At 40.8% G+C, this 12,484-nt stretch overlaps 1 protein-coding gene across 9 annotated transcripts in view; it reads right to left on the bottom strand.

Moving 5' to 3' along the window:
- The window catches only part of ACACA (acetyl-CoA carboxylase alpha), a 285,383-nt gene that overhangs the window by 42,270 nt on the left and 230,629 nt on the right, over positions 1-12,484 (bottom strand). For all 9 annotated transcript variants that reach the window (XM_032319427.1, XM_032319429.1, XM_032319428.1 and 6 more), the window contains one exon: positions 60-203. In XM_032319427.1, coding sequence (XP_032175318.1) covers positions 60-203 — 144 coding nt within the window. The remainder of the gene's footprint in view (positions 1-59; positions 204-12,484) is intronic.

Raw genomic sequence — 12,484 nt, 5'->3', positions numbered from 1 at the left:
GAGCTGTGGTGGAAAGGCCGGGTTCTGGGGGCTCTGTCTGCTGGATGGGAAGGGCTCACCTTGGGCATATAAGACAGCCAGTGCAGGACAGTGAAAACCCCTTCAAAGTCATCGCAAACGATGTTGTGGGTCACCCCATTGTTGTGCATAATCTGGATGCCCCCGAGTTGGTTATTGGAGGTGTATACTTCCCGCCCAAGGACCTGGAGAGACAAGCAGGAGAAAAGGCATTTGTCTGTCTGACAGAAATAAAGGCAGAGTCTATTTTGTGACTCTCACTAAAATGGGTTCTTTCCTCCACGAGACACAGATTCCATCCAGCCTCTATGTGTTGTTCGGAGGGACTGTCTGGACCTTTGTCTTAAAAAAGAAAGCTGAGAAAATAAAAAAGGCTTTTTTTTTTTTTTTTTTTTTTTTAAAAAATACAATACTGTTGCAATTCAAAAACCAGCAAGCCTCTCCCTCTCTCAACTAGCTGCCACAGACAGCTGTTAGCATACTTTAAGTCAGCTAGAACTGTGGTGGGGAGCAGAGGCTGTGACCCGGAAGGGCGGGCTACCCCCACATCTGCAGGCCAGCGAACTGCTGCACATATACACAGAGAGGAAACATGCCGGTCTTCTGACAATCTTTAGTGACAAGTCTCACTTAAATGCTGTGAGGTTTGGGTCCCTAATATTTTAAAAGGATTACTTTCCCCCCCTTACATTTGATTTTTAAAGCTGGTCCCCACACACAAGTCCTAAGGCTGGCAAAATCCTGAAGCAACTCATCCATACATGAACCCTGGAGTCTAAAGTCGTCTTTGTGTGCTGGGTGGAGCGCAGTGATTTATACCCAAGCCTGCCTCTCCTCTGTCCTTCTCTTCCAAGGTTCCAGGAAATACAGAGGGCCTCCATCCCTGGTGTATCCCTGGAGGAGTTTAACCCATATGAGGTTGAAAGGCACGTGCAACTGGAAATCACAAAGTTTCCTTTAAAGAAGGAGGAAAAAATACAGGAAGAAAAAATATTCATGGACTTAGAAATTGCAGGGTTTCTTTTTCCCTAGAAGACTGGTTAATAATTTCTTTTAGGGAGGGAGGTTTTCTGACCCAGCAATGGAAGCTGGGCAGCCTGATCACTGACTATTGCAAACTGCTGAGTGTGTAGTAATTGCCAGTCATCTGGGGGTAGCCCTGGAGAGCTTGAAGCAGTTGTGGAGCACTTACTGTGTTTTACCTTTTCTCTTTCCTCTCCCCTCCTCCTTCAGAAAATAACCACAACACAAATTTGCTTCCTTAGTAGCTTTTATTCATTTTCAGTCTCTGGGAAGAATCTAATAAAGGGAAGACCAGCAAACTCTACCTGTATATTCCTATCTTGCCCCTTCCTGATAAGAGCTTTGAGATGTTTCCCCCGTGCCGGGTCAGCCCCGACATCAAGTCCCTGCAAAGGATGAGGAAGTTGGCGACCAAAGTCATCACCTCAGTGTGACCCAGCTGGCCTCCACTCCTCTTAACTTCAGTGAGGCAGGGAGGAAGAGACTCTTCGGAAAGGAATATGGAGAGCAAAACTGCTTTCCTTGGTGAGGAAGTGCAGAGAACCAGTCTTTGCAGACAGCCCTGAGCTGAGCAACACACCGGCAACTCCTCGAAGGAGCCCCAGGAACAGGGGAGACCGAATGTGACCACTGGGCTCCCCCTCCTCCTCTCAGTCTGTCTTTAATCTCAGCCCAGGCACTGTGGCTCCTTTCTCATTCTCCTGCTGTCTCTTTCCATTTGCCCTCTCTCTGACTGATACACTGATCTCTCGGTCACTCGGCTTTCTGCTCCACTGAGTCCATATTACTAATAACACCTCCGCCACGGCCAGTTTACCTCATGAAGGCAGGAGCACATCATTACAAAATAAACTCATAACTTTGACATTCTAGCAAATACACGCCGTTTGTTATTTTGATGGCTTTAGTCTTTCTAACAGGCAGAGGGCATTACATACCTGTTTCATTTATATCTTTAAATGTGTGCACACATGTATAGTCACACATGCATCAGGAAACAAAACGGAACAAAAAACCAACCCAAAACAAATGCCCAAAGCAGTCAGTTGATGGGGGGACCCTGGTGAAAGCAAAACCCCTGTCACTCAGGGAGGCGATGCTCTGATCTGGCTCTGGTTTTATGGACGTCATAAACCCGATGGCCCACAACTGGTCCTTCTGGGACAGACTGCCTCTCTGCCAGAAGTCATTCAGTGTGATCAGCAGTATTTTTAATTATTAAAATAAAATTGGAAAGGGGGAAAAGAAATAAAAAGGAGACACTGCACTGACCCTGAATATCTGATGTTCACAATCTGTGTGAGCCAGGAACTCCTTGCCGCCTAGAAGAGAGCTGGGGCCGCTTCCTACTCAGAAAGATGGTTTTCTTTCGTTGGAAACACTATTTCTAGTACTTTATTAATGTCCACTTGCTTAGAACCTCACATCCTTCCAAAATGAATGATGGACAGAAGAAGAACCAATCTTGGCAAAGGGACCAAAGTGGACCAAGAGCTGCTTTGCTGTTCAAATACACCTTCCTCACATATCTTTGTCCCTCATTTCGAAAGGCAAGAGCATCCAGAACTGGCACTACCCTTGGAGGCTCTGCCACTTGCCCATTCCACTCCATACTCCTATAAATTAACAGGAGACAAACTTGGAGGGAGCAAGAGTTTAATCACCTAGGACATCTTCCCCTTACAAGCAAAACTCAGTTTCTGACGTGTTGGCGTTGTTCTGAAAAGATAGTGTTGATTCAGAAAAAAGCCTCACCAGGGCTTACCACAACCGAGGACACCATCTCTGGACTAAAGAAATGTTTGTCATGTGAGAAAATTCATTTATTTCGAAAATTAAAAGGAAAAATTATAGGCTAGACTAATAGAGTCTCCAAATGGCTCTCTGTGACTGGCCTTATCTTAGGGGGTAGGGGCGGGGAGGGAAGGACACGCAGAAATGAAACCTGCTTCAGTAATCACAAACAAATGCTAACAATCATAGCTACTTTACAGTCGGTGAAGAGAAAGCAGGAGCCTCCAGTTCATCTTCAGTGACCGTATGTCTGGAGCATGCACCGGGAGAATGAGGGTGCACACAATAGCTCCTGATTTACAGGGGTCGTTGCTGACTCAAGTGGTTTTAATGATTTTAGAATACTTCACCACAAAAGCTCCAACGAAAGAAGCAGAATCTGGGCGAGGACCAAATCCATTCTGCCTAACTCTGAAATGATCACGCCAGAGCAGTTATGCAAACCCTGATCGGCATCTAGGAAGGCAAAGAGAAGAGCCCACAGAGGCAGGACCACTGTTTTATGCTTCAGTATTGCCCTACTAACCTTTCACAGAAAAATGGGGGGGTAAACGAGCCTCACTGACTTAGTATTTTCATGAAGGAGGTGAGCTTTGTTTGTCAGTTTTTCAGCCGTGACATAGCTATACAAATCCAGTTGCTGGATTTCCAGCTTTCCCAAATTACTTGTCTCACATCTTCTACTGCGTGATGCAAACTTTTTAATTTATCTTCCCATCAAGCATCAGTAACCATATTTAAACACAGGAGCCACTCCAAGAGGGGTGGCTTCCGAGGCCCCACTTTTTTGTTCCCCAGGTTTAGGTGGAGACGCAGAACCATAAAAGATTAGGAGGAGGCAGCCCCTCAGGGCAGTCCGCTAAAGAGTGCCCACATGCACAGAAACTGAGCAAGGGGTGACTTGGAGGGGAAAGAGGATCTTCATCCACTCGATATAAATGTAAGCCTCATCCAGCTCTCCATTCATTGCGGGGGGCAGACCTGAGAATTAAGGGCCCCAACTAAAAGCCAGCGATTAGCAGAGACACAGTTGTTAAAGGCTCCACCGAAGATGCAACACGGCCTCTAGAAATTTTGAGATACATAAGAAGTACAAATGAACGCAGTCATACATACATGCTAAGGCTGCTGCTGCTGTTGCTGCTTATCTAGAGACACCGCAGACAGCTCAGGTTTACCACAGCTGACAGGCAATGAAAACAGGCTAATATACCGCCTGCTCTCTCCCTTAAATCCCTTTTTGGAGATCAAGATAAACACGTTCTTCCTTTCCCCAGTGCTCCAGACGTTTGACTGAAGTGGCAGAGCATTGTGAGGTTTTGTGCAAATGAAATCACTGTGTAATACTGAATGAGTATAGTATTTACTTGTCAGGATATTTGTCAGCACAGGCATGGAGATTTCCAAGTTTCAGAGATGCAACTTAGCTCAATTTTTTAAGAAAAACTGCCTTTGTCCTGATAGACACATTAGGTTGGGGGCCTTTAGACTTTCAGGCAAATATTTGCAATCGTGTGCTGAAGATGTGAAAAATAATGATGCATATCGGTGGAATAAAAAATGAAATCTACTGCTGCTTTTCCCCCTTTAGCCAATCTTTCCCCCCTTTAAACAGTTCTTGGGTCAGGGCAAGCTTCTATTTAAAGAAGCAGGAAGTATAAAATTCCTCTTGCATCTAAGAATTTAGGCTACACAAACTGAGTCCTTGCTGCAATCCTACCTCTTACGGTATTTCCATCCTCAAGAGGATGTAAGGCGGGGTTTTGTACGTTTCCCGGGTAATTATCATTACTGGACTTTGTTCATGATTCTAGATATTAAAGTCACTGTGGGATCTGTCAGGTTATGGATAAAGGTTTGGCTAAGGCAGAAAGAGAGATGGGAAAAAAATAAGTGGAAGCAGGAAAAAATTGGTAAAATAGGTACAAAAGAAAGGAGGAAGAATGAGAGAGGAAAAGGGAGGGGGGAGAAAAGAGGAAGGGAGAGGAAAAAATGCAATAGCTCATCTACTCTGCTGCTAACACCCTCCTCTCTGACCTGAGAGGACTACATTTTTAAAAGCTGACAAGTAATTCAATCTCCAATTAACAATTTTAAGTGGTGCAGCACATATTACTGTGTAAATGTTTCTCCAGGAATATATCCAAGGGTGAATGGAATTAAATCTCTAGGGAGACAGAACTGGAGCCTATGCAACCAAGAACGTTTGGGGGTTCCCAAAACAGAGCCTCTTGATACACGGACTAAGGGTTACAACTCCCTCTCCCCTCTTCATTGCCACTTGTCACTGGCAAACTGGAGTGCTGGTTGGCAGCTGGTAGTCTAGGACTAGGGATCGAGAAGGGGCACAGTGAACTACTGCTGGCACAGGATAGGAGAGCCTCCAACCTGAGCCCAAACTGGATTCAAGACCATCCACTGCAAGACCAAAACCCTCTCCACACACAGCAGTATTATGAAGTGATTGGGTCTGCTGATGGGTAAACTGGGAGTAAAGAAAGGGACAGGGCAACCAGTGATGGGGAGAAGATATACCAAGGGGAGACTGAGATATAGGCCCCTGAAAGACCTCTGCTTACTGAGGAGTGGGGCAAACAGAGTCATGAGTTAGATGCAGAAGGATGACAAGGATTTGAAGGTGGACTATGTGAGGAAAGAAATGCATTTTTAATGTTATGGGGGTAGAGAAGAGCCATATGACTGTTTGCCTGTCAAACGTATGAGAAAAGGCATAGGCTTCCAGAGTGAAAACTGATTGCCAAAGAGAAATCACTTCTCTCAGGGATCCAACAACTGCTCATTGATCTACAGACTTGAATGTATTGAAAATAAATTGTTTCCAAATATGGAAATTTTTATAAAAAAATCTAGTTTATTGAGGTATAATTTACATACAGAAAAATCATTCTTAGGTGTAGGATTTTATGAATTTAGACAAATATATACACTCATACAACCACCATCAAGATTACCTCAAAAGATTCCCTCTAGGAGGCGGGATCAAGATGGCAGCACAGGAAGATTATGAGTTCACATCCTCCCACGAACAAATCAGAACAACGACTACATATAGAAAAACTATCTCTGAAAATGAACTGAAGACTAACAGAAGAGATTTTATACAACTAAGAATATAAAGAAAAAGCCACATCAAGATGAGTGGGCAGGGCAGTATTAGGTCTAGTCAGGACTCACACCCCTGGCACGGTGACCTACAGTGGGAGGGGTACTGCAACTACAGAGGCCCTCCCTGAGGAATAAGGGGTCCAGGCCCCATACCGGGCTCCTCAGTTCAGGGGACCTGCAGCAGCAAGCAGAGCTCCTATAACATCTGGCTTTGAAATCTAGTAGGGCTTATGTTCAGGAGGGCAGCAGGAAACAATCTGTACATGAAGGGCTCACATAATTTTACTACCTCCAAATCCCAGTGTAGAGGCAGTAGATTGAAAAGCATGGGAGTTACATGTGAAGGAGATTCACTGACTAATTTTAAGGCATGTGCTAGAGGGGCAGAGATCTGCTGGAATATTCTCCAGGGAAGGAAGCATCAGCAGACACCAATTTCATCCCCTCTTCTACCTAGTTGGCCCGGTAGCAGTGAGAGACAGTTCTGACATTCTCCATCTCCTGTGCTAGCACTACTCACCACACTCCAGCATTCACCCGTAGACTCCTCATTCCCCCCAATACCAGAGTAAAACCCTGAGGGGCCAGCCTCACACACTAGCAAGTCTGCACTAACTGTGCTCAACCCCAACAGGAAGGTGCATGTAGCCTACAGGGGACACCCCAGGGGGGTACTTGGTTTGAGTGAACAGGGTGGTTTTGTGCTACTGGCTCCAAAGGATAGACTCTACATAAAGACACTTTTTAAAGATGAGGAGATAAAAGTGATCTACCTAATACATAAAAATAAACACAGAGAGTTAAGCAAAATGAGACAAGAGAACACATTCCAAATTAAACAGTAACATGAAAATCTCAGGAAACGAACTAAATGAAATGGAGATAAGCAATCTACCAGATAAAGAGTTCAAAGTAATGATCATAAAGATGCTCACTAAACTCAAGAAAATGGAAGAACACAATAAGAGAGAGAAAATATAAAAAAGAACAAATCAGAAGAATACAATAACTGAAATGAAAAATACACTAGAGAGAATCAATAGCAGATTAGATAATGCAGAAGAGTGGATCAGCAATGTGGAAGGTAAGAGTAGTGGAACCCATACAACGAGAACAGCAAAAAGAAAAAAGAATGAAAAAATGAAGATAGTTTCAGGGACTTCTAGGACAACAGCAAGCATACTAACATTTGCCCTGTAGTGGTCCCAGAAGGAAAAGAGAAAAGGAAAGGAACAGAAAACCTATTTGAAGAAATAATGGATGAAAATTTCCGTAACCTGGGGAAGGAAACAGACATCCAAGTCCAGGAAACACAGTCCCAAATAAAATGAACCCACAGAGAGCCACACCAAGACATAATACTATACTATACATCACTATATTGATTATAATACACTATAATCAAAGTGTCAGTAGTTAAAGAGAGAATCTTAAGGGAAGTAAGAGAAAAATTTATTACGTACAAGGAGACCCCCATAAGGCCATGAGCTGATATTTAAAAATTTTTTATTTTTATTTTAAAAATTACCATATAATGTATTATTTGCCCAAGGGGTACAGGTCTGTGAATCATCAGGCTTACACATTTCACAGCACTCACCATAGCACATACCCTCTCCACTGTTCATAATCCAGCTACCTATCCCTACCACCCCCCCCCAGCAGCCCTCAGCTTGTTTCATGAGATTGAGTCTCTTACAGTTTGTCTCCCTCCTGATCCCATCTTGTTTAGTTTTTTCCTTCCCTACCTCCCACAACCCCCTTCCCTGCCTCTTAAATTCCTCCAATCGGAGAGATCATATGATAACTGTCTTTCTCTGATTGACTTATTTTGCTCACCATAATACCCTCTAATTCCATCTACACATGAGCTGATTTTTTAGCATAAACTTTACAGGCCAGAAGGGAGTGGCATGATATATTCAAAGTGCTGAAAGGGAAGAACTTACAACCAAGAATAGTTCACCCAGCAAGGTTATCACTCAGAATAGAAGAGATAAGGGGTTTCCCAGAAAGCAAGAGCTAAAGGAGTTCATCATCACCAAACCAGCCTTAACAAGAAATATTAAAGGGACTTTAAATGGAAAAGAAAAGGCCATCACTAGAAATAGGAAAATTATTAAAATTATTATAAAGGAAAATATCTAACTGGTAAAGGCAAAAATATGGTAAAGGTAGTGGATCAACTACCTTCATAATTAGTATGAAGGTTAAAAGACAAAAGTAATAAAAATCATCTAGACCTACAAGAGAGGTCAAAAGATACACAAAATAGTAAGATATATGGGGCGCCTGGGTGGCTCTGTGGGTTAAAACCTCTGCCTTTGGTTCGGGTCATGATCCAGGGGTCCTGAGTTTGAGCCCCACATGGGACTCTGCAGGGAGCCTGCTTCCTCCTCTCTCTCTGCCTGCCTGTCTGCCTACTTGTGATCTCTGTCTGTCAAATAAATAAGTAAAATCTTTAAAAAAAATACACAAAATAGTAAGATATAAAAGATGACATCAAAAACATAAAATGTGGGTTGGGGGATGGAAACGCAGTGCTTTTAGAATGCACTTGAACGTAAGTGACCATCAACTTAAAATAGCCTTATATACACAGGATATCATATATGAACCGCATGATAATCCCAAACCAAATATCAATAGTAGATACACAGAAGATAAAGAGAAAGGGATGCCAATATAACATTAAAGAAGTCACCAAATCATAAATCAAGAGAGCAAGAGAAGAGAGTAACAGAGATGATCTACAAAAATATCCAGAAAACAATCAACAAAATGGCAATAAGTACATATCTATCAATAATTACTTTAAACATAAATGGACTAACTGCTCCAATCAAAAGACTGGCTGAATGGATTAAAAAAAAAAAAGAAAGACCACTTATATGCTGCCTACAAGAGACTCACTTCAGATCTAAAGACACACACAGACTGAAAGTGAAGGGATGGAAAAAGATATCCCACACAAATGGAAATAAAAGAAATCTGTGGTAGCAATACTCATGCCAGACAAGATAGACTTTAAAACAAATACAAAGAAGGGCATTTCATAATGGTAAAGGGATCAATCCAACAAGAGGATATAACAATTTCAAATATCTACACACAAAACATAGGGGCACCTAAATATAAAAACAAATATTAACCAATATAAAGGGAGAAATTGACAGTAATACAATAATAGCAGGGGACTTTAATACCTCACTTATATCAATGGATAAATCACCCAGACAGAAAAATCAACAAAGAAACGGTGGTTTTGAATGACACATTACACCAGATGGACCTACCAGATGTGTGCGTGTGTGTTTGTATGTGTATAATATTCCATTCAAAACCAGCAGAATACACATTCATTTCAAATGCACATGGAGGGCGCCTGGGTGGCTCAGTGGGTTAAGCCGCTGCCTTCGGCTCAGGTCATGATCTCAGGGTCCTGGGATCGAGTCCCGCATCGGGCTCTCTGCTCAGCAGGGAGCCTGCTTCCTCCTCTCTCTCTCTGCCTGCCTCTCTGCCTACTTGTAATCTCTCTGTCAAATAAATAAATAAAAAATCTTTAAAAAACAAACAAACAAACAAACAAATGCACATGGAACAGCCTCAAAGACAGATCATATGTGAGGCCACAAAACAAGTACCAATAAATTTAAGAAGACTGAAATCATACCAAGCATCTTTTCTGACCACAATGGTACATACTTGAAATCAATTACAAGAAAACTGGAAAAAAATACAAACATGTAGAGGATAAACAACAAACTCACTACTAAACAACCAATGGGTCACTGAAGAAATCAAAGAGGAAATAAAAAAAATACCTTGAGACGAATGAAAATGGAAACACAACATTCCAAAAGCTACAGGATACAGCAAAAGCAGTTCTAAGGGGGGTAAGTTCAATAGCAATGTAGGCCTACTCCAGTAAACAACAACAACAATAAAACTGACATAACAACTAACGTTAAACCTAATAAACTAAAAAAAGGACAAACAAAGCCCATGATTAGTGGAAAGAAGTAAATAATAAAGATCAGAGTGGAAATAAAATGAAACAGACTACAAAAACAACAGAAATGACCAATGAAACTAAGAGCTGGTTCTTAGAAAAACAAAGTTGAAAAACCTTTAGCCAGACTCATAAGAAAAAAAAGAGGCCCAAATAAATAAAATCAGAAATGAAAGAGAAGTTAAAACCAATACAACAGAAATATAAAAGATCATAACAGACTACAGTGAATAATTATTATATGTCAACAAATGGGACAGCCTAGAAAAAATGGATAAATTCCTAGAAACATACAATCTTCCAAGACTAAATCAGGAATAAATAAAAAAATCTGAACAGACCAAATACTATTAATGAAATTGAGTCAGTAACCAAAAAAAACTCCCCCAAAACAAAAGTCCAGGTCCAGATGGCTTCACAGGTGAATTCTACCAAACATTTAAAAAACAGTTAATACCTATCCTTCTCAAATTATTCCAAAAAATTGAAAAGATTACTCCTGAACTCATTCTATGAGGTCAGCATTATCCTGATAACAAAACCACAAAGCACCACACACACACACACACACACACACACTCTTACAGGCTAATATCCCTGATGAACATAAATGCAAAAACCCTCAAAAAACAAAAAAAAAGATTAGCAAACTGAATTCAACAATACATTAAAAGGATGATACACCATAATCATGTGGGATTTATTCCAGTGATGCAAGGATGGTTCAATATCTGCAAATGAATCAGTGTAATACCCCACATTTAAAAAAAAAAAGAAGGAAGTATAAAAATCATATGGTCATCTCAATAAATACAGAAAAGCATTTAGTAAGAATCAATACCCATTTATAAAAAACTCTCAACAAAATGGGTATAGAGAGAACATACCTCAACATAATAAAAGGCACAGATGACAAAACCATACCTAACATCATACTCAACAGTGAAAAGCTGAAAGCTTTTCCTTTAAGATCAGAAATAAGATAAGGATGCCCACTGTCATCACTTTTATTCAAGATGGTACTGGAGGTCCTAGCCACAGCAATCAGACAAGAAAAAGAAATAAAAGGCATCCAATTTAGACAAGAAGAGCATACCTCTTTATTGTCATGATTTGCAGATGACATGATACTATAGAGAAAACCCCAAAGACTCCACCAAAAAACCTGTTAGAACTTGGGCACCTGGATGGCTCAGTCCATTAAGTGTTTGCCTGTTTGGCTCAGGTCATGATCCCAGAGTCCTGGGATCAAGCCTCATATCAGACTCCCTGCTCAGCAGAAAGTCTGATTCTCCCCTCTCCTCTGCCCTTCCCCCTACTCCTTCTCTCTCTCTCAAATAAATAAAATCTTAAAAAAAAAAAAACTATTAGAACTAATAAATTAATTCAGTAAAGTTCCAGGATACAAAATTAATATATAGAAATCTGTTGTATTTCTTTCTTTTTTTTAAGATTTTATTTATTTATTTGACAGACAGAGATCACAAGTAGACAGAGAGGCAGGCAGAGAGAGAGGTGGAAGCAGGCTCCCTGCTGAGCAGAGAGCCCGATGTGGGGCTCAATCCCAGGGCCCTGGGATCATGACCTGAGCCGCAGGCAGAAGCTTAACCCACTGAGCCACCCAGGCACCCAATCTGTAGTGTTTCTATAGACTAACGATGAACTAGCAGAAAGAGAAATTAAGAAAACGATCCCACTTAAAACAAAAAGAATAAAATGCCTAGAATTAAAATTTAACCAAGGAGGTGAAAAACATGTGCTCTCAAACTGTAAAACACTGATGAAAGAAACTGAAAAAGGCACAAATAAAGGACAAATCATCTATACTCATGGACTGAAAGAATTAATATTGTTAAAATGTCCACATTAGCTAAAGGAATCTACAGAGTCAATGCAATCCCCATCAAAGTACCCTATCAAAATGGTATTTTTCACAGATTTAGAATACATAATCCTAAAATTTCTATGAAACCATGAAAGACCTAACTAGCCAAAGCACTCCTGAGAAAGAACAAAAAAGCTGGAGGTATCACACTCCCTGATTTCAAACTATGTTACAAAGCTATACGTAATTCAAGATTATGGTATTGGCACAAAACCAGACACAGATCAATGGAACAGAATATAGCATTCAGAAATAAACCCATGCTTATATGGCCAATTAATTTTAAATAAAGGAGACAAGAATATACAATAAGGAAAAGACAGGCTCTTCAATAAATGGTTTTGGAAAAAATGGACAACTACATGCAAAAGAATAAAACTGGACTATTTTCTTACACCATACACAAAAGTACACTCAAAATGGCTTAAAGACTTAAATGTAAGACTAGAAAGCATAAATCCCTAGAAGAAAATATAGGCAGTAAATTCTTGACATCAGTTTTAGCAATATTTTTTTGGATTGGTCTCCACAGGCAATGGCAAGAAAAGCAAAAATAAACCAATGGAACTTCATCAAACTAAAAAGGGTTTGCAGAGTGAATCAAACCATCAACAACATGAAAAGGC

This window comes from Mustela erminea, chromosome 18 (assembly GCF_009829155.1).
Source record: "Mustela erminea isolate mMusErm1 chromosome 18, mMusErm1.Pri, whole genome shotgun sequence".
Classification (NCBI taxonomy): Eukaryota; Metazoa; Chordata; class Mammalia; order Carnivora; family Mustelidae; genus Mustela; species Mustela erminea.
Note: the sequence above shows the minus strand (reverse complement) of the source record. Positions and strands in the feature narration are given on the sequence as shown.